Source organism: Armigeres subalbatus, chromosome 2 (genome assembly GCF_024139115.2).
Source record: "Armigeres subalbatus isolate Guangzhou_Male chromosome 2, GZ_Asu_2, whole genome shotgun sequence".
NCBI classification, from domain to species: domain Eukaryota; kingdom Metazoa; phylum Arthropoda; class Insecta; order Diptera; family Culicidae; genus Armigeres; species Armigeres subalbatus.
The window spans coordinates 171,639,534-171,662,452 of NC_085140.1; the positions used below are offsets into that span (position 1 = coordinate 171,639,534).

At 41.6% G+C, this 22,919-nt stretch overlaps 1 protein-coding gene across 3 annotated transcripts in view; it reads left to right on the forward strand.

The window, feature by feature from the left end:
• Nucleotides 1–13,517, forward strand: part of LOC134211200 (uncharacterized) — a 118,009-nt gene extending 104,492 nt beyond the window's left edge. For all 3 annotated transcript variants that reach the window (XM_062687877.1, XM_062687876.1, XM_062687878.1), the window contains one exon: nt 12,107–13,517. In XM_062687877.1, the coding sequence (XP_062543861.1) occupies nt 12,107–13,217 (1,111 nt within the window). In that variant the 3' untranslated portion in view covers nt 13,218–13,517. The remainder of the gene's footprint in view (nt 1–12,106) is intronic.
• Nucleotides 13,518–22,919: the final 9,402 nt, after the last annotated feature.

The window sequence follows — 22,919 nt, forward strand, 5'->3', positions numbered from 1 at the left end:
AGGGCAGTTTGAATGAATAGTACAATCAAACCTCCATAATTCGATATTGAAGGGACCATCGACTCATGGAAATATCGAGATGTGGAATAGATTTTTTTTGGAAAGCTGGTTGGAGGGACCATCGCAGTAATCCAGAAAATATTTTTCAGTATGAAATAATTTGCTTCCATGAGTCGATATCGAGTCATAGAACATCGGCTCATGGAGGTTTGACTGTAGTGATAATTAAACGTATCATAGAACAAAATGACTTTATCAATGACGCTTTTAATACAGTGCAATGAGCGTTTTACAGATATTATTTTTTTCAAATTCTGGGAATATCGTGAAAAAATATTTATGAAATTATTATTTAAAAGCACTGATTAATACACCTAGCGGTGTTGATGCCTTCCTCGTGCAAAAAATATACTTTAAAAATATAAATGAGTATTTTTAGCGTGTGTGGGCATAACAATAGTATTTTGGTCATAACTTCTGATTCCATAGTCCGATCTGGCCAATTTTCAATAGCAAACATCGGGACAGGATTCCCCGTCGAATGGAACCTGTTGCGAGGACAATGCTAAGTTCCAAAAAATGTGTCTACGAAATGTGTACACATACACAGATATCACCTCAGTTCGTCGAGCTGAGTCGATTGGTATTTAACATTATGGGTCTCCGGGCCTCCTATTAACAATTTGTTTTTGGAGTGATCATAAAGCCTTTCGGTACTACTTTGTTGTACGAGAAAGGCAAAAATATGTTCTTGCGCTGTGTGGCGTAGGAAAATAGGAGAAAGTATTATCACAGATTAAATCTAAAAACTTATCGGATTTCGGGACTGATTTGCAATTTGGGCGTAACTTATTTTGTACGCAAACATTGGAAGGCGAATTTCTGCTAAATCAAGCCATTTCAGAGAAAACCATGGTACGTATCTGCCAGAATAAGCTCTCCTCTGTCAGCTAAGGGAATAATTTTGGGAGAAAAATTCTTGCGTTCTACGGAATCCATACAAAATAAGTTACGCTCAAATCGCAAATCGGTCCCAATTTGTGAACTTTCTCTGGAATTCAACTACAGCCCTCTCATCCTGCCATTTTTAACAACAAAAAGTTCGAAGATGTAGGGGAGATATATTAAAACAAACAAATATTTGAATCGGGGTAATTTGAAATCATTACGACTTCCTGTTTTCAAATATTAGATCGAATTATTGTCAAATTATTCCAATCTAAACTGCTAAATGCAAACACCACACAGTCCTACCCGATAAACGTGACCCACAATGCTTTCATTCATTGTCAACCGGAACACGCTCTTATTCAAATAATTGATTTGTGTAAGCAACCGTACAAAATACCGTACTCCAGTATTCCATTTGGTTGGGTACGAGTCACTTTCCGTTTTGCAGCAGCTTGTACAATGTGTGCCAGTAATTTCGTATTCCATTATCCGAAAGCACACATTGCGTCCAGTTGCTGCATTTCAGAGTTCATCCTGTGGTAATAGCCGGTTCTTCGAAAAGCCATACATCCACACGCTGTGCTTCCTGGTGAAGGTGATCTCAAATTTTGTATTTTGGCGGAGCACATTTGAATTTGAAACGTTTATGCTGTATTTGATATAATATTATTTTCACTTCAGCTCATTTTTCCGAATTAAACTGTAGTATGGAAGCAACAGGCTACTAACCGGCTAAGATTATTCTTGACAGACATCGAATTGCACTTGACGTGTATTTTTCTTCTTCGAGAGCACCTAGTGGCTTTCAGGTTGAGATGGTCGAAAAATAACGAAGCTCTTCTTCATGCTAAAATTCTCCAATTGAGACAGGCCCTTGAACGTAGAAAGAAATTCAATTGGTAGGGGAATTGCTCTATTTTCAGAAACTGTTGAGCACCAAAATCATCATTTTTTTAGGAAACAGTACACTTGCTTCTCATTGTTTTGTTTTTGAACTTAGTGGTAAAGAACCGGATCAGTTACCCCTTGTGAATATTTTGCGGCATGCATGTTGTACAGTTTTTACGATGAATAAACGTGTTGTGAACTCCTGTCTCCGACTACAGCCCCTCACAAAGAAACTCCTGCATAAGTTTACCATTTTAATATTCATCAATTACACAGTGGAAATCTGTTGTCTAGAGAGCTACCACTCGTGGAAAAGAGGAAGAGAACTGGAAGTACGCTCGTGCCCTCTGGTAGCTACGAGATAGAGGCACTTGGCTTTTTCCAACAAGCTCTAGTAAAGTGTAGCTACCTTCTACACGTACATATTTGTGTATCTAGTTTTTAGAGGACAATGGAGCAAAATGCATTCCTTTTCTTCTCATAAGTTGAGTTCAGAGTATTATGTTTTCCATTTCATTCTTTTATTAGTTCTTTTCAATATATCATGACATTGAACAATACATTGAACACATAAAAAACAGTAAATTATTACAAAATTATTTCAATTATTGCGCATTATCACATTTTAGGTCATTCTACCCTATCTATCTTCGAGCAAAAAGCTACGGTCCGACCATTGTCTGTGGCAGAAAAATAGTGGGTGTCTGTGTCTGAAGTTAGCCAAAATGGTAATCCACTTTCTTGAGTGCTTACTCGAGAAAACGGAACAAGTCTATCCTGCTGCCCGGAGATGGCCGTATGAAGATATCATATGTCTTTCCTGTGGCGCTTGGGTGTTCCACTACGATTGTACCATTTGTGTGCAAATAAGGTCCTTTTTTTCACTTGCCCGAGCAATGCGTATGTTAAGGCCAAAATGTGCGGTCTGCAGTTACAGATGATTTATCGCTATGTTCATTGGAGTGGAAACTACTGGGGTAGATATATGTGACCTATCGTCTCTTTCGGTCGAGAATATTTGTGACTTTTATCGTTGATGAATAGCTTTTATGAGAATATATGCAGTCATGTACCAGCTAGCATTTGGTTATGGTCGTTTTATCCGATTAATCATGTTGGTTTTGTTCTAGATATATTCTGATTGAGTCCTCCATTATCGATATTCATTCATCAGAGCTCTGTGATATTTCGTAAGGTATTTTCCCTTGCACAATATTATGAAGTCAAATAAATATAAATTAATTAATCCGCTAGATTGGCTTTTCTCGGTGATATTAAAACTTCACAGCATTATTTTTCGTGACGCGTTTCGGTGTGAAGTTTCAATATCACCGAGAAAAGCCAATCTAGCGGGTTAATTAATTAGTAAACTCGCGGTGATTAGCACAATCAATCAAATAAATATTCTCTTGCGAGCGGCTTTTTCTTCACCAGATTTGCATCCAATAACTAAAACATCGCCCAATGTAGCTGCCAAAATTCTTTTCAAACGGCGTTGATCCATAATTTTTCAGGCTTGTCTATATTTTTCGAAGTAGCACCCGGTATCATTATATTTTCGTATAATATCGTTACCTAGGAGAAACTCATGGCCGAAAAATCGCCAACCAGCACCAGTTCTTCGTTGCGTTAATATGGATTTCCGGGGATTGATAGAGGGTCCAAAGATCTTACCAGTTGTAGTTGTGCCAATGAAGCTCTACCACGTGGAACAATGTTTTTTAAATTTTCCTATGGGTCTATGGTCCCTTTCTTATCAAAACAGGGAAGACTGACTGTATGTTTTTATATTTCAAATATTTCACAATCGATGTTGAGTTTATTTAGCGGACTAGCTCAATCGCATTGTTCTCCTTCTCATCTTGATTGATGCGCCATTGCATTGCAAACATCTTGCACTTTGCTGTAACTTATTGTGCTGAGCCAAATACCGAAAAGGGGCCACTGATGCACATAAATATAAGGTACGAATTATGTTTCTTGCTCTATATTCTTATGCTTTTCTTCCTTCCCTAATAGATAAACTCCGTATCGGAAATGTGCGAAACATTTTGAATGAGAAACGTCTAGTTTTGCTAACGACTATAATTCTTGAATATCGTCTACGGTAAAAAGGCTTTACATATTCATTTGCATGGAATTTCTATGTTTAATGGCACTGTTCGGAAATAAAACAAAGGCAGAGTCGTAGCATGGTCTCTGAGAGCCCTTGATGGAACTCTTATATGGCGCTCTACTTATTTTGAAGATAGATCAGTGATAAATGAAATGTGAAGCATTTTTTTCTCTCTCGCAAAGATAGCTTTTATATCCATAGCTCTCAAAGTTTTCAATAGAAAGTAATATATTTTGGCTTTACGGTATGCACGAAAGTATGATTCCGACATCTACACGCTAATCGCACGTTACGGCACTGTGCAGAAGAAAAATAATTCAGTCCCGAAAACGGAACTGAGCCAACCGGATCAACAGCTTGCCTGGGAAATTGTGCGTGTCATTTTTATTATGTACGTTGGAAGTGTAAATAATCTTTATCGATCCCACTTTATTTCTGGTTAGATTGTAGAAAGTCAGTCTAACGCATAAATAATATAGTATTAAAGCTAAGATGAGGTAATTATGTATGTAGGAATGAACATGTTAATTTAAAATTCAGATTCTGAATTTCCAGTGGAAACTTTTTGAAATATCCAGGTGGAATGCTTATGAATTTCTAGGCAAAAATCACATGAATTTAAAAAAAAGATAATTTAACTGAATTTTCAGTGCATTGTTTTTTAATGAACTCACAGAGAAATTTCTTTTGAACTTAGAAGGAATATTTTTTTTCAATTGCCATGAGAAATTCTTTATAATTCATCCGGCAAATTCATTCAATTTCTCATGAGAATTTCATTTGTATTCTTACAGAAAATTCATTGAAATTTCTACGGCAAATTATTTCGTGTTTCCATGGAACATTCATTCGCATTTTCTCGGGAAAACATTCGAGTTTCTGCGGATTTTTTTTCGAAATAACACTGATAATTCCAGGGGAAATTCATTCGAATTTCCAGGGGAAATTCATTCGAATTTCCAGGGAAAATTCATTCGAATTTCCAGGGGAAATTCATTCGAATTTCCAGGGGAAATTCATTCGAATTTCCAGGGGAAATTCATTCGAATTTCCAGGGGAAATTCATTCGAATTTCCAGGGGAAATTCATTCACGCAAAACAAAAAGTTGTGACATTCTTTGCATTAATAATTTTGTATCAAATCTCGCATGCAAACCACTCACAGAATGTTATACTTGTTACGTCAACTCATTGCATTAAATCAGTTTATTTGGTTTCGACCAACACATCTAAACGACTCTCTTTAGCTCCTCCAGCAACAAATATATGCATCGTGTACATTAGCATAGCTTCGACTCACACAATCTTCCCGACACCGTTCAACTTGATGGTGGACAAGGACGCAGATCCAATTCCATTTTCATCGCCTTTTGCTAACTCTATTACCCTTCTACTTCATTCACATAGTATAGAACGAGGATTATAATAGTCTTCTATCACTACTTCTCTCAGCTAGTGTATAGCCCAGATGGCAAGCGCGTCAGCCGGATAGCGCTAGGCTTGGGGGACGGCATAGGTTCAATTCTCGATTTCTGTCAAATTTTTTTGTAAGCAAATAAGGTTGGCGAAGTATGTGTAAAGAATTCGTTCCTCGACGAAAGTTTAAAAATAGATTCTATGTAGACACAAACACAAACCTAGTTCCTTTTTCTCGTGACCAGATACCTAATGCAATGGCTTGCTATATCGACTTAATGCAATCTGTGCATGGGCCTCAGCCTCATGCAATCTGTGCATGGAATTCATGCACGATTGTCATAAAATCATGCATTCTCTGGTTGGGTGTTCGAATTTCCAGGGGAAATTCATTCGAATTTCCAGGGGAAATTCATTCGAATTTCCAGGGGAAATTCATTCGAATTTCCAGGGGAAATTCATTCGAATTTCCAGGGGAAATTCATTCGATTTCCAGGGGAAATTCATTCGATTTCCAGGGAAATTCATTCGAATTTCAGGAAATTCATTCGATTTTCCAGGGAAATTCGTTCGAATTCCAGGGAAATTCGTTCGATTTCAGGAAATTCGTTCAATTTCCAGGGAAATTCGTTCGAATTTCCAGGGAAATTCGTTCGATTTCCAGGGAAATTCGTTCGATTTCAGGGAAATTCGTTCGAATTTCCAGGGAAATTCGTTCGATTTCCAGGAAATTCGTTCGAATTTCCAGGGAAATTCGTTCGATTTCCAGGAAATTCATTCGATTTCCAGGGAAATTCATTCGAATTTCAGAGGAAATTCATTCGAATTCCAGGAAATTCATTCCAATTTCAGGGAAATTCATTCGATTTCAGGAAATTCATTCGATTTCCAGGGAAATTCATTCGAATTTCAGGGAAATTCATTCGAATTTCAGGAAATTCATTCGATTTCCAGAAATTCATTCGAATTTCCAGGGAAATTCATTCGATTTCAGGAAATTCATTCGATTTCCAGGGAAATTCATTCGATTTCCAGGAAATTCATTTCAATTTCCAGGGAAATTCATTCGAATTTCAGGAAATTCATTCGATTTCCAGGAAATTCATTTCAATTCCAGGAAATTCATTCGAATTCCAGGAAATTCATTCGAATTCCAGGGAAATTCATTCGAATTTCAGGAAATTCATTCCAATTTCCAGGAAATTCATTCGATTCAGGGAAATTCATTTCAATTTCCAGGAAATTCATTCGATTTCCAGGAAATTCATTCGATTCCAGGAAATTCATTCGATTTCCAGGGAAATTCATTCGATTTCCAGGGAAATTCATTCAATTTCCAGGAAATTCATTCGATTTCAGGGAAATTCATTCGAATTTCCAGGAAATTCATTCGAATTTCCAGGAAATTCATTCGATTTCAGGGAAATTCATTCGAATTTCCAGGAAATTCATTCGAATTTCCAGGGAAATTCATTCGAATTTCCAGGGAAATTCATTTCAATTTCAGGAAATTCATTCGAATTTCCAGGAAATTCATTCAATTTCAGGAAATTCATTCGAATTTCCAGGAAATTCATTCGAATTTCCAGGGAAATTCATTCGAATTTCCAGGAAATTCATTCGAATTTCAGGGAAATTCATTCAATTTCCAGGAAATTCATTCAATTTCCGGGAAATTCATTCGAATTTCCAGGGGAAATTCATTCGAATTTCCAGGGGAAATTCATTCGAATTTCCAAGGGAAATTCATTCGAATTTCCAGGGGAAATTCATTCGAATTTCCAAGGGAAATTCATTCGAATTTCCAGGGGAAATTCATTCGAATTTCCAGGGGAAATTCATTCGAATTTCCAGGGGACATTCATTCGAATTTCCAGGGGAAATTCAATTCATTCCAGGGGAAATTCATTCGAATTTCCAGGGGAAATTCATTCGAATTTCCAGGGGAAATTCATTCGAATTTCCAGGGGAAAATCGTTCGAATTTCAAGGGGAAAATCGTTCGAATTTCCAGGGGAAATTCATTCGAATTTCCAGGGGAAATTCATTCGAATTTCCAGGGGAAATTCATTCGAATTTCCAGGGGAAATTCATTCGAATTTCCAGGGGAAATTCATTCGAATTTCCAGGGGAAATTCATTCGAATTTCAGGAAATTCATTCGAATTCCAGGGAAATTCATTCAATTTCCAGGGAAATTCATTCGATTTCAGGAAATTCATTCGAATTTCCAGGGAAATTCATTTCAATTCCAGGGAAATTCATTCGATTTCCAGGGAAATTCATTCAATTCCAGGAAATTCATTCAATTTCAGGGAAATTCATTCGAATTTCCAGGAAATTCATTCGATTTCCAGGAAATTCATTCGAATTCCAGGAAATTCATTCCAATTCAGGGAAATTCATTCAATTTCAGGAAATTCATTCGAATTTCCAGGGAAATTCATTCGATTTCAGGGAAATTCATTCAATTTCAGGAAATTCATTCCAATTTCCAGGAAATTCATTCGATTTCCAGGAAATTCATTCGAATTCCAGGAAATTCATTCCAATTCCAGGAAATTCATTCGATTTCAGGGAAATTCATTCGATTTCAGGAAATTCATTCAATTTCCAGGAAATTCATTCGATTCAGGAAATTCATTCGAATTTCCAGGGAAATTCATTCGATTTCCAGGAAATTCATTCGATTTCCAGGGAAATTCATTCGATTTCCAGGAAATTCATTCGATTTCCAGGAAATTCATTCGAATTCCAGGAAATTCATTCGAATTTCCAGGAAATTCATTCAATTTCCAGGAAATTCATTCGAATTTCCAGGAAATTCATTCGAATTCCAGGAAATTCATTCGAATTTCCAGGGAAATTCATTCGATTTCCAGGAAATTCATTCAATTTCCAGGGAAATTCATTCGATTTCCAGGAAATTCATTCAATTCAGGGAAAATTCATTCGAATTTCCAGGAAATTCATTCAATTTCCAGGAGAAATTTATTCGATTTCCAGGGAAATTCATTCGATTTCCAGGAAATTCATTCGATTTCCAGGAAATTCATTCAATTTCCAGGAAATTCATTCAATTTCCAGGGAAATTCATTCGATTTCAGGGAAATTCATTCGATTTCCAGGAAATTCATTCGATTTCCAGGGAAATTCATTCGATTTCCAGGAAATTCATTCGAATTTCAGGGAAATTCATTCAATTCCAGGAAATTCATTCAATTTCCAGGGAAATTCATTCGAATTTCCAGGAAATTCATTCGAATTTCCAGGGAAATTCATTCGAATTTCCAGGGGAAATTCATTCGATTTCAGGGAAATTCATTCGAATTCCAGGGAAATTCATTCGAATTTCCAGGAAATTCATTCGAATTTCCAGGAAACTCATTCGAATTTCCAGGAAACTCATTCGAATTTCCAGGGAAATTCATTCAATTTCAGGGAAATTCATTCGATTTCAGGAAATTCATTCGAATTCCAGGGAAATTCATTCGAATTCAGGAAATTCATTCAATTTCCAGGAAATTCATTCGAATTTCCAGGGAAATTCATTCGAATTTCCAGGAAATTCATTCGAATTTCCAGGAAATTCATTCGAATTTCCAGGGAAATTCATTCGAATTTCCAGGAAATTCATTCCAATTTCAGGGAAATTCATTCGAATTTCCAGAGGAAATTCATTTGAATTCAGGGAAATTCATTCAAATTCAGGAAATTCATTCGAATTTCCAGGTGAAATTCATTCGAATTTCCAGGGAAAATTCATTTGAATTTCCAGGGCAAATTCATTCGAATTTCCAGGGAAAATTCATTCGAATTTCCAGGGAAAATTCATTCGAATTTCCAGGGAAAATTCATTCGAATTTCCAGGGAAAATTCATTCGAATTTCCAGGGAAAATTCATTCGAATTTCCAGGGGAAATTCATTCGAATTTCCAGGGGAAATTCATTCGAATTTCCAGGGGAAATTCATTCGAATTTCCAGGGGAAATTAATTTGAATTTCCAGTGGATATTCATTTGAATTTCCAGGGGAATTTCATTTGAATTTCCAGGGGAATTTCATTTGAATTTCCAGGGGACATTCATTCGAATTTCCAGGGGAAATTCATTTGAATTTCCAGGTGAATTTCATTTGAATTTCCAGGGGACATTCATTCGAATTTCCAGGGGAAATTCATTCGAATTTTCAGGGAAAATTCATTCGAATTTCCAGGGGAAATTCATTCGAATTTCCAGGGGAAATTCATTTGAATTTTTAGGGGAAATTCATTCGAATTTCCAATGGAAATTCATTCGAATTTCCAGGGGAAATTCATTTGAATTTTTAGGGGAAATTCATTTGAATTTTTAGGGGAAATTCATTCGAATTTCCAATGGAAATTCATTCGAATTTCCAGAGGAAATTAATTCGAATTTCCAGGGGAAATTTATTCGATTTTCTAGGGGAAATTGTTTCGAATTTCCAGGGGAAATTGTTTCGAATTTCCAGGGGAAATTGTTTCGAATTTCCAGGGGAAATTCTTTCGAATTTTCAGAGGAAATTCATTCGAATTTCCAGGGGAAATTCATTCGAATTTCCAGGGGAAATTCATTCAAATTTCCAGGGGAAATTCATTCGAATATCCAGGAAAAATTCATTCGAATTTCCAGGGGAAATTCATTCCAATTTTCAGGGGAAATTCATTCGAATTTCCAGGGGAAATTCATTCTAATTTCCAGGGGAAATTAATTCAAATTTCCAGGGGAATTTTTTTTTCGAATTCTTACAATTTTTTCTCTTAGAATTCCACAACTATTTTTTTTAAATTTAAGTTGTTTACGTTTCTCGCCAGAGATGCATTCTGAACAGAACAGGAACCAATAGCGTGCCTTGGTGTTCTTAGTTTTGAACTCTGAATACAGTTCAGTGTGCACTGCGTTGGTACGCAAGCAAAACGATCATGGTAACTAGGATTCCTTAGATTTTGAACTATACAAAAACATACGAGCATGCTTGATTTCTATCCGTTAGATGTCCACGTGTTTCATTACTAGCCGAAAAGTAAGTTTCTAAGTTAGGTCAGTGCTCTTGAACAGTGTGCAGTGTTCAGATCGTTTTGAACGCGTGCTCGTATTCAGACGCATCTCTGTTTCTCGCTTAATTTTTGAAATCGTCGAATGTCTAATAAAAAAGCTCTCTTTGTTTACTTTCTCTTTCGATTATTACAAAGCCATACTAACATTTACATTAGTTTTTTCAGCCGAGATCTAAAAAGCATAGCTTTTTCTAAAGCGTGCTGATATGAAAAACTGTACCAAATGCAAAACTAGCCTTGATATTAGCGAAAGAGAGCCTCTCATTTGGACTTATGACGTTTCCAAAGATCATACTAGTTTTGCTTTTACCAAGTTTATTTGCACATAACTTTGCGATGAAATATAATTTGTAATGTACGAATCATACAAAAATATTTACAGTTCAACCACTGTCTATACTAATAAAAATGAGGTGGCATTCTCTTTACAGTCAAACCTCCATGAGTCGATATTGAAGGGACCATCGACTTATGGAAATGAGGAGATGAGGAATAGCAAATCTTTGGAAAGCCGTTTGAAGGGACCATCACAGTAACCTAGAAAATATTTTTTAATATGGCATAATTTGCTTCCTTGAGTCGATATCGAGTCATAGAACATCGACTCATGGAAGTTTGACTGTATCACTATTTAACTTGCCAAAGAATTTTGATCGATTATGTTGGGAGTCGTGAAAAAAATAATAATAATTTCAATTTCTTCAATAAAATCTTGAGTGACCAATGAAAAATCTTAGCGCGAGGCTTTTGTACTACAACCTACTTTCTTTGTTGAAATTTCATCAGATACGGAGATAAAGCACTGGTTACAGTAACCGCTATTTAATGTTTGATTTTGTTTCATTATTTATTGTTTCATTATAAGAGATATTATAATTTTCACTTTGTAATCTTTAGTCTTTGAGACAGTTTGGATATGCCACCTGGCATACATATCATTACACTTTGAGCGACGTACTGTTAAACATAGCTACAGAATTTTAGAATTATAGAATTTTAGAAATACAAGCGAAACATAATAAAACCTAGGCGCTTCCGGGCTCATTCCCCTATGGTGTACCTGAAGGTATATACTTTAATCCCCCGAATATGTTGAACATTTCTCAACGCTAATAATAGCGTTTTCTTTCGCGGTTAGTCACCTTGGCTTTCAACTTTTGCCAACTCCTGTGGGGCGGTTCACGAATGTCAAATCTGTTGCTTATGATTATGGAGAAGGAAATTTGTTATAAAAATAAAGACAAGCTTTGTAACATGACACACGCATCGGTGGTGAGGAATGTCAGAACGTTACCTAAATGAGTGTGATTATGCAGAACGGCAGGAGGTGGTCGTGCCATTCTCGGAACAGAAAGCGTTCAAAATTGAAGTCACGCAAGCAAGTCGTTGACTTCTCAAAAAGGTGCGACGTTGTTACCGATGATTTTTTTTCGTACTATTCCATTTAATTCCACTATGTACTTGATAACATCTTGACAGATACTCTTATTTAGACCTCAACTTGGTGGAATTATTTTGAGTAGTGCAAACGGTATTAATATTTGTAGAAGCATTTTGCTAAGCTCGATAATTTTTTTAATTAATTCTAATGAAGATGCAGCAAACCTACATGTACAACGCAGAAATTTGCTAATAATTGACATTTATCTCTCATCCTCAGGAGTCAACTGTCAATATGTTCCGAGCCAGCAATGGTGCCTCGTAATTTGTCCTGTCAATCGAGCTTAGAACCATGTGTCCCTGAGGAGGACAGCCCTGAGCAGGAAGACCCATCGCAGTTTGCGCAAAGGTCTTCTATCAGCCATGGCCATCAACAGGTCAGTGGTAACGCCTCATCGAACAAATCTGCCCCACCGGGAAGGGATGGATCCCAATCTACGGTTGCGATTCGACCGGGCTCGTTAGTGCTGGCGAGCAGAACCGCAACCACTGACAACGGGCTGACCGAGCAGCAGCGCCCGCCGAACGAGAAAGCCAATCGCTTTCTCTACCGTAGCAATTCCACTAGGAGCTTCCGGAAACCAAAGCCGAAAATCAAAAGCAAAAAACTAAGCAACGAATACGATCAGATATATGTGATTAGTAGCAGCAGCGATGTAGGTCTCGAGCACGGAAGCACGGTGGTCGGCCTGACCAGCACCGGAAATAATCGTTATCCTAATTTCCATCATGCACGTGATGATGACTGCTACGACTCGATAGAAGTGATTCACGAGCGACGATGTAAAAACTTTAGCAAATTCAACAGCGTATGTGGAGATGTGAAAAATCCAGTGGGAAACCAAGTTGGTGTGGGTTCGTCTACCTGTCGGCAAGAAGAAGAAAGAATTGACCTTGTTGGGGAAAGTCTAGGTTTGAACAAATTTAGTGTAGTGGCCGACATTTCACCTGCCATGGCCAATCACGAAGAAAGTCCGGAGAAGCATCCTGAAGCGCTGACTACAAAGACGACTGCCATTGACTACTCCAGTGGGGCTGGGGGAAGTGCTTCTGGCTCTACCGATGCTGACAACGACGACGAAGAGACCACAGATCATAATGGCTCTATACAACGGTATGATACGGTTATCTATAATGCAGGCGCCAGCAGCGTCGAAAGTGAAGAAACGGTGGCGACACCACTGAATGGCGTTGATGACGGTGAGCGAAAGACTGTCACCGAGGGCAGTAGTGCAAATAGTGAGGAGGTGGTGGTGATGGTGGTGGGTAGCTTAGGCGGAACTCGTGATACGGCATACAGTGGTGACGACGAAGAGAATGCTGCAACATAGGACAGGCTAACTACCTGAACGACTAAAGATGATGGTAATAACGTGATGCTGAGGAGTGAACGTGTGCATGAAAGAGTGAACGAGTTGATAAGCGTATGACAAGGGTTGATGAGATTTGCTTTTGTTCATTCAGTTCTAATCCGATTATATTATGTGGCCTTTGGTTCTAATTTTATGAAAGAGTGTCAGGTTTTAAGCTATATGACTTTGTTGAGGTTGATAGAAACTACTATGAAGAAAAAAAAATCAGTATAACCTCTCCTGATAAATATTATCGAATATTGTCTTACTGAAAGCATTTCGCCCGTTTTGCTTTCACCTTCATCAGGTAGAGTAAAGCATGAAGATCTCCTGCGTTTTAATTGGATTACTTTCCATTATGCGTGCTGCTGCAATGATTAAATCCAGTTGATAATGAAGAAACTCATATGAATTTGTCATTGCTAATTTCTAAAAGATTTTTTTCTTCTCTGTTTCCCTCTCTAAAGAATAACAGCTATCGATGCCATTCACACCTGAATCATACATTTCTTTTTTTTTAATTTGATGATTCATTTCTATAAGAATCTATTCAAAAAATTTCCCCAGCAAGACCTGGATAATTTTGGTAATTTATGAGCTCCTCTGATGATGTAGTCCATAATTTCTCGATGAGTCCAGCCATATAATAAAAGGAATGTGGTGTTTAGAGGTGTTTGAAATGAAATTTGACATGAGTAATTATTTTATTAAGTCCACACATATTGCGTACAAAAATTGATCATCTGTCCGAACGTTTGCCAAAATAAGCAATTTCTTGGTAAACCATGATGGATATTGGATAGAAATACCTTAGCCAAATTTGAAATTTATTTGTTGGCTACGACTAATCTAGAATCCAATTTGATTCGATATTAGTTGGTATAGCTTTAGCCGGCACAAATATTACCTCAAAGTTAGTTTTGTTCCTATACGACATGAACAGTATGATTCACTCTACCCTTTTTTAAGTCACGTGTTTGGGGGACATAAAAAGAATAAGTATTTTACATAATTCATTGATCTTTGGAGAGTTTTAAATACGATGGGTAATCATAGTAATTCAAAAATCCAAATTGCAAGGCCTTCCAAGAATCTTCAGGAGTTTAGGCATTCATGCCTCCGCGCGTAAACATATATTTATCTGCTATCTTGATAAGGTACATGCTTTCAGTGCTCCATGCATCAAATTCCTAGCGATCCTTGAATCAAATTAGACATGCACATATTGAAGTGTGGTCCATTCCAGATAAACCGAGAATTCAATGAATTAGAGTACAGGGCTCACTGTCAATACTCGTTGTGGAAGATGTATTCCCGAGCTGGAGCGACGACCTCGATAACAGAATTTGGCATGAATTAGGCGTGCATAAAAAGTAAAATACCAACAAATAATACCAAAAATTAAAACGCTAAATATTTTGGTCAATGTCAGATATTTTAATACCAAATTAATGCTAATTTGTTATACGCTCGGTATTGTTATAACAGAGTGTGATATCTATTATTTTTTTGGTATTATTACTATGGCATTTCACCTTTTATGCACACAACAGTAAAAAGTAAACACCTAGTTCATACCAGTGTAAGATATAACATCAATTAGGTCATCGTGCTAGCCTCATGATATACGAATGCAAAAATGGTAACCTGGCTTAGAAACCTCGCAGTTAATAACTGTGGAAGTGCTCAATTAACACTAAGCTGCGAGGCGGCTCTGTCCCAGTGTGGGGATGTAATGCCAATAAGAAGAAGAAGGTATAATTTAGTTATTTTTTCCTGCTCGGCTTTGCTCCTTTTAGGAATACAACATACTCTTAAAGACCATTTGAATCAAATTACATATGAATGAACGCATGCTCAATTCTAGGCCATCCAAGAATTGCAAGAATAGGAGTACAGATCTGACCATAGGAAGTAACGGAAGATTTATTTGTTCCTTTTAGAAATACAACCTCCGGTGGAGCTCCTAAAGGAACTTCCGATGGAATTCCTGGAGGAACTTCCGGTGCAATACCTGGAGGAACTTCCGGTGGAATTCCTGGAGGAACTTCCAGTGGAATTGCTGGAGGAACTTCCTGTGGAATTCCTTGAGGAACTTCCAGTGGAATTCCTGAAGGAACTTCCGATGGAATTCCTGAAAGTACTTCCGATAGAATTCTTAAAGGAACTTCCGATGGAATTCCTGAAGGAACTTCTGGTGGAATTCCTGGGAAAACTTCGGGTGGAATTCTTGGAGGAATTTTCGGCTGCATTCCTGGAGGAACTTGCAGTGCAATTCATAGAGAAAGTTCCAGTAGAATTTCTGGAGAAACTTTCGGTGTAATTCGTGGAGGAATTTCCGGAGGAATTCCTGGAGGAACTTCCGGTGAAATTCCTGGGAAAATTTCGGGTGGAATTCTTGAAGGAAATTTCGGCAGCATTCCTGGAGGAACTTGCAGTGCAATTCCTAGAGGAAGTTCCCGTGGAATTTCTGAATAAACTTTCGGTGTAATTCGTGGAGGAATTTCAGGAGGAATTCCTGAAGGAACTACCGGAGGAATTCTTGGAGTAACTTCTGGTGGAATTCCTGGAGGAACTACCGGGGGAATTCCTGGAGGAACTTCCGGAGTAATTCCTGGAGGTACTTCTGGAGTCATGCCTGGAGGAACTTCCGGAGTAATTCCTGGAGGTACTTCCGGAGTAATTCCTGGAGGTACTTCCGGAGTAATGTTTGGAGGAACTTCCGGAGGAAATTCTGGAGGAACTTCCGGAGGAAATTCTGGAGGAACTTCCGGAGGAAATTCTGGAGGAACTTCCGGAGGAATTCCTGGAGAAACTTCCGGAGGAATTCCTGGAGAAACTTCCGGAGGAATTCCTGGAGGAACTTCCGGAGGAGTTCCTGGAGGAACTTCCGGAGGAATTCCTGGAGGAACTTCCGGAGGAATTCCTGGAGGAACTTCCGGAGGAATTCCTGGAGGAACTTCCGGAGGAATTCCTGGAGGAACTTCCGGAGGAATTCCTGGAGGAACTTCCGGAGGAATTCCTGGAGGAACTTCCGGAGGAATTCCTGGAGGAACTTCCGGAGGAATTCCTGGAGGAACTTCCAGAGGAATTCTTGGAGGAACTTCTGGAGGAACTTCCGGAGGAATTCCTGGAGGAACTTCCGGAGGAGTTCCTGGAGGAACTTCCGGAGGAGTTCCTGGAGGAACTTCCGGAGGAGTTCCTGGAGGAACTTCCGGAGGAGTTCCTGGAGGAACTTCCGGAGGAGTTCCTGAGGAACTTCCGGACGAGTTCCTGGAGGAACTTCCGGACGAGTTCCTGGAGGAACTTCCGGACGAGTTCCTGGAGGAACTTCCGGACGAATTCCTGGAGGAACTTCCGGAGGAGTTCCTGGAGGAACTTCCGCAGGAGTTCCTGGAGGAACTTCCGGAGGAGTTCCTGGAGGAATTTCTGGAGGAGTTCCTGGTGGAACTTCGGAGGAGTTCCTGGAGGAACTTCCGGAGGAGTTCCTGGAGGAACTTCGGAGGAGTTCCTGGAGGAACTTCCGGAGGAGTTCCTGGAGGAACTTCCGGAGGAGTTCCTGGAGGAACTTCCGGAGGAGTTCCTGGAGGAACTTCCGGAGGAGTTCCTGGAGGAACTTCCGGAGGAGTTCCTGGAGGAACTTCCGGAGGAGTTCCTGGAGGAACTTCCGGAGGAGTTCCTGGAGGAACTTCCGGAGGAGTTCCTGGAGGAACTTCCGGAGGAGTTCCTGGAGGAACTTCCGGAGGAGTTCCTGGAGGAACTTCCGGAGGAGTTCCTGGAGGAACTTCCGGAGGAGTTCCTGGAGGAACTTCCGGACGAGTTCCTGGAGGAACTTCCGGACGAGTTCCTGGAGGAACTTCCGGACGAGTTCCTGGAGGAACTTCCGGAGGAGTTCCTGGAGGAACTTCCGGAGGAGTTCCTGGAGGAACTTCCGGAGGAGTTCCTGGAGGAACTTCCGGAGGAGTTCCTGGAGGAACTTCCGGAGGAGTTCCTGGAGGAACTTCCGGAGGAGTTCCTGGAGGAACTTCCGGAGGAGTTCCTGGAGGAACTTCCGGAGGAGTTCCTGGAGGAACTTCCGGAGGAGTTCCTGGAGGAACTTCCGGAGGAGTTCCTGGAGGAACTTCCGGAGGAGTTCCTGGAGGAACTTCCGGAGGAGTTCCTGGAGGAACTTCCGGAGGAGTTCCTGGAGGAACTTCCGGAGGAGTTCCTGGAGGAACTTCCGGAGGAGTTCCTGGAGGAACTTCCGGAGGAGTTCCTGGAGGAACTTCCGGAGGAGTTCCTGGAGGAACTTCCGGAGGAGTTCCTGGAGGAACTTCCGGAGGAGTTCCTGGAGGAACTTCCGGAGGAGTTCCTGGAGGAACTTCCGGAGGAGTTCCTGGAGGAACTTCCGGAGGAGTTCCTGGAGGAACTTCCGGAGGAGTTCCTGGAGGAACTTCCGGAGGAGTTCCTGGAGGAACTTCCGGAGGAGTTCCTGGAGGAACTTCCGGAGGAGTTCCTGGAGGAACTTCCGGAGGAGTTCCTGGAGGAACTTCCGGAGGAGTTCCTGGAGGAACTTCCGGAGGAGTTCCTGGAGGAACTTCCGGAGGAGTTCCTGGAGGAACTTCCGGAGGAGTTCCTGGAGGAACTTCCGGAGGAATTCCTGGAGGAATTCCTGGAGGAATTCCTGGAGGAATTCCTGGAGGAACTTCCTGAGGAATTCCTGGAGGAACTTCCAGAGGAATTCCTGGAGGAACTTCCGGAGGAGTTCCTGGAGGAACTTCCGGAGGAGTTCCTGGAGGAACTTCCGGAGGAGTTCCTGGAGGAACTTCCGGAGGAGTTCCTGGAGGAACTTCCGGAGGAGTTCCTGGAGGAACTTCCGGAGGAGTTCCTGGAGGAACTTCCGGAGGAGTTCCTGGAGGAACTTCCGGAGGAGTTCCTGGAGGAACTTCCGGAGGAGTTCCTGGAGGAACTTCCGGAGGAGTTCCTGGAGGAACTTCCGCCGAGTTCCTGGAGGAACTTCCGGAGGAGTTCCTGGAGGAACTTCCGGAGGAGTTCCTGGAGGAACTTCCGGAGGAGTTCCTGGAGGAACTTCCGGAGGAGTTCCTGGAGGAACTTCCGGAGGAGTTCCTGGAGGAACTTCCGGAGGAGTTCCTGGAGGAACTTCCGGAGGAGTTCCTGGAGGAACTTCCGGAGGAGTTCCTGGAGGAACTTCCGGAGGAGTTCCTGGAGGAACTTCCGGAGGAGTTCCTGGAGGAACTTCCGGAGGAGTTCCTGGAGGAACTTCCGGAGGAGTTCCTGGAGGAACTTCCGGAGGAGTTCCTGGAGGAACTTCCGGAGGAGTTCCTGGAGGAACTTCCGGAGGAGTTCCTGGAAGAACTTCCGGAGGAGTTCCTGGAAGAACTTCCGGAGGAGTTCCTGGAGGAACTTCCGGAGGAGTTCCTGGAGGAACTTCCGGAGGAGTTCCTGGAGGAACTTCCGGAGGAGTTCCTGGAGGAACTTCCGGAGGAGTTCCTGGAGGAACTTCCGGAGGAGTTCCTGGAGGAACTTCCGGAGGAGTTCCTGGAGGAACTTCCGGAGGAGTTCCTGGAGGAACTTCCGGAGGAGTTCCTGGAGGAACTTCCGGAGGAGTTCCTGGAGGAACTTCCGGAGGAGTTCCTGGAGGAACTTCCGGAGGAGTTCCTGGAGGAACTTCCGGAGGAGTTCCTGGAGGAACTTCCGGAGGAGTTCCTGGAGGAACTTCCGGAGGAGTTCCTGGAGGAACTTCCGGAGGAGTTCCTGGAGGAACTTCGGAGGAGTTCCTGGAGGAACTTCCGGAGGAGTTCCTGGAGGAACTTCCGGAGGAGTTCCTGGAGAAACTTCCGGAGGAGTGCTAGGAGGAACTTCCGGAGGAGTTCCTGGAGGAACTTCCGGAGGAGTTCCTGGAGGAACTTCCGGAGGAGTTCCTGGAGGAACTTCCGGAGGAGTTCCTGGAGGAACTTCCGGAGGAGTTCCTGGAGGAACTTCCGGAGGAGTTCCTGGAGGAACTTCCGGAGGAGTTCCTGGAGGAACTTCCGGAGGAGTTTCTGGAGGAACTTCCGGAGGAGTTCCTGGAGGAACTTCCGGAGGAGTTCCTGGAGGAACTTCCGGAGGAGTTCCTGGAGGAACTTCCGGTGGAATTCCTGGAGGAACTTCCGGAGGAACTTCCGGAGGAACTTCCGGAGGAATTCCTGGAGGAACTTCCGGAGGAATTCCTGGAGGAACTTCCGGAGGAATTCCTGGAGGAACTTCCGGCAGAATTCCTGGAGGAACTTCCTGAGGAATTCCTGGAGGAACTTCCAGAGGAATTCCTGGAGGAACTTCCGGAGGAATTCCTGGAGGAACTTTCGGAGGAGCTCCTGGAGGAACTTCCGGAGGAATTCCTTGAGGAACTTCCGGAGGAATTTCTGGAGGAGGTATCCTTGGCGGATATTGCGGAGGAATCCCTGGCGGAACTTCCGGAGGAATTTCTGGCGGAACTTCCGGAGGAATTCTACGAACACTACGTTCACAAATAAATTCTCATGTAACATTCGGATTGGGGATAAAAGTTCGAAAGACAAAAGGCCGAAAGCACAAATGGTTGACAAAAGTTGGACAAAAGGTCAAAAGGGACAAAAGGTTGAAAATATAAAACGTCGAACGGGACAAAAGGTCGAAGAGACAAAAGTACGAACGGGACAAAAGGTAGAAAGAGGAAAACTATCGAAAAGAACAAAAAGTGAATTAGACAAGAAACTTAAACGGAGAGAGTCATCTTGCCAAAATAAGTTTTATTCATTTCTTAAATAAACATTTTTTTTATCTCTTTCATAGCAATTACTTTATCTTTGGAAATTGCTCAATCCTCAACTTTGATTGGTGAGATGAGTGTACTACTTCTCTTTTGTCAAAGATTCGAATTATTCTTCGCCCTCTGCAAGGGTAGAGGAAAGTCCTACGGCTTAGATGTGACAGGGTAGCCCATGCTAATGAACCTATCCCTCCCCGCTGCAGTGAAGTTTCTTGATTTGGTCAGCCAGACCTAGTCTGGCCAAATCTTCCTGGAATAGTGGCTGTGAAATCTTGTCAACCTAGCCCTGAAAACCAGCGTCTCATCTCGGGAAATATCGATCATTCTCGCTGACCTCCAGCGTGTCCAAGATCGTCGAAAAGTTGGTAACCTGCCGGCTATGTGAAAATCTCAAAACAGATAGTAGATTCGGTTTTTGGCAGTACGCCTTCCACCCAGGCTTCTACTCTGCTAGCCTGAGAAACGGCCAACAGGATGCCTTTAAGGAGGGTAGACACGCTTACCTTGTATATCTCGACATTACAGCAGCTGCGTGAGTGGGAATATTGTGTCAACATCCCGGCTTTTGTTCAGGGATCTCACAGGGAAGCGCCTCATTGGTGCTCATTGGAAATTAGACTTTGAGGACCTACTATGAGGAAACTGGCGTCCCCCACAGGACAGTCTTCGTAGTTACGCTTTCCCTCATCATCATGAACGGCTTCAAAATTATTAAATACGTTGACGACATTCTGTTGGTCGTCAACGGTGACACTTCAGCACGCACGCGGATAAAAGCCCAATCCGCTGTTAATACCGTCCTCCTTTCGGCTACCTCGGTAGGTTTTCCGTGACAAATGCGCCCGTGGGCACGTGTGCAGGAGGAGACATCACATATCCGGTGCGAACATATTGTTGTAGGAATATCCCATCCCCAACCGGAACATGGTTAACGTGCTCAGAGCCAGGACAATCGTAGGTCAGGGTCTCACCTTACCGCCGCATTTCTGTCGATTCATAGCCAGCTACAGAACTAGGGTTAATCTAGTTCGAACCTTGTCCAAACACTCCAAACCACATTACCGATAGTAGCCTGTTCTGGCATTCACCTTCTTCCTTCCGCTGTCGCCGACCTTCAAACCGTACATTGGATCTTTCTTGGTTACTACCATGCACACCAGCCACGTCTACCTATGCCGAAACAGGCAGCTTGACTTTCCGCCATCGTGAGCGTGCGTAAATTTACAACAAAGCTGCCTCATTCGCCGCAACCACATCTGATGGTCGTTGGATTTTTCTCCTTGTCCAAGGAGACAGGATTCTGAGCACGATAGTCTCACTCCAGTGGCATCAGCCCCTGGTATGGATGGGGCAACAAGCAGGCTCTCATCTACAGCCGCAATAAACAACTCCATAGCTAGAAATTTCTGCATAAGTGATAACTTAGAGGTGCTCAGAATTTTTATATGGAAAGTATAGGAATTATGAACAATGTTCATTGAACATAGATTTACGGATGCGTAGGTTTCATGCTGTGGAGTCAGGATCGAGGTCACGGGGTTAAACCTAAGTATTTAGAACAGAATCCCTGGCATCCACAGCATTTTTTTTCTTCAACTTTCTGCTACAACCTTCATCGCCACTTTGTGTTAATCGAAAAATCAGTTTACCTGAATCCCAGAGCACTGACGAGTAACCGGCAATACAACTGCCGATAGTCTTGCGGGAACTGTTTACCAAGGTCAACGATTTTAAACGTCTATACATCTGGGGGATACCAAAACAAGGATAAAAAGATATTGTGGCAATAATGAGACCGCAGTTGGAGAACATTCACCAACACGCAACTCCAGAAAGTAAAACGCACAACCTTTGCCATGGCAGACCTCCCTAATTTGGTCGATCAGCATGTAATTTTTCGGCTCTGGTCACACCAGGTCTTCCAGTTCCCTGTGAAGTCTGAGATGTTTTTTTTTTAATTTGGTGAAATTCTACCTCTGCCAGTGTCCCAATTTTCAAACCTTCAGGGAGACGTATGGGATACGAACTTGTCTCTGAAGCTAACGTTCTGATGGGATGCCAGTACCGTCGCCTCCATCTGCTTTCTGAAAGATGGAGCCTGTATCGTCGCATCTAAGTACAAGTGTTTTTTCGGCCTCCTGAGTAAGTACTTCATAATTCATTAAAATGAAACGTAGCATAAATGTATGCGTAACGCAGGCCAAAGTGAAATTATAGACTTCTTTGAATGAAGGTCTAAACTAAGTGTCTGGGTTCAATTCCTGATTCCGGTCTATGAAATTTTTGGAGTGAATGTTTTCTCGGCTTCTCGTGGCATAAGAGTTTCGTCGTATATTTAGCCTCATCGGATACGAATTTATGAATGACTTCTTCTTCTGCTTCATTGGCATTACATCCTCTGTGGAACATTGTCGCCTTGCAGCTTAGTGTTCATTTGGCACTTCCACAGTTATTAACTGTGAGGTTTCTAAGCCAATTTACCATTTCTGCATTCGTATATCATGAGGCTAACACGATGATACTTTTATGCCCAAGGAAGTCGAGACAATTTCCAATCCGAAATTGTCTAGAGCGGCACCGGGAATCGAACCCAGCCAACCTCAGCATGGTCTTGCTTTGTAGCCGCGCATCTAACCGCACGGCTAAGGGCCTTCATAAATGGAAACTGGACTTTAAAAGCACAGAACACTGCAAAGCGGTAACGTTCCAATGGTGGATGAAAAAAAATAAGTAGGAGTAAAGCTGCCAAAGAAAATATTGGATTCTTTATCCAAAAGCATCTATGGACGATAGATTTGTTATGACCTGTCATGATTGGTTGTGCTGACCCTCTTCTATCGTGCTGTCATAAATCGAAAAATCTCTGCCCCATTCGTTTGCTATCCTGAAATAAC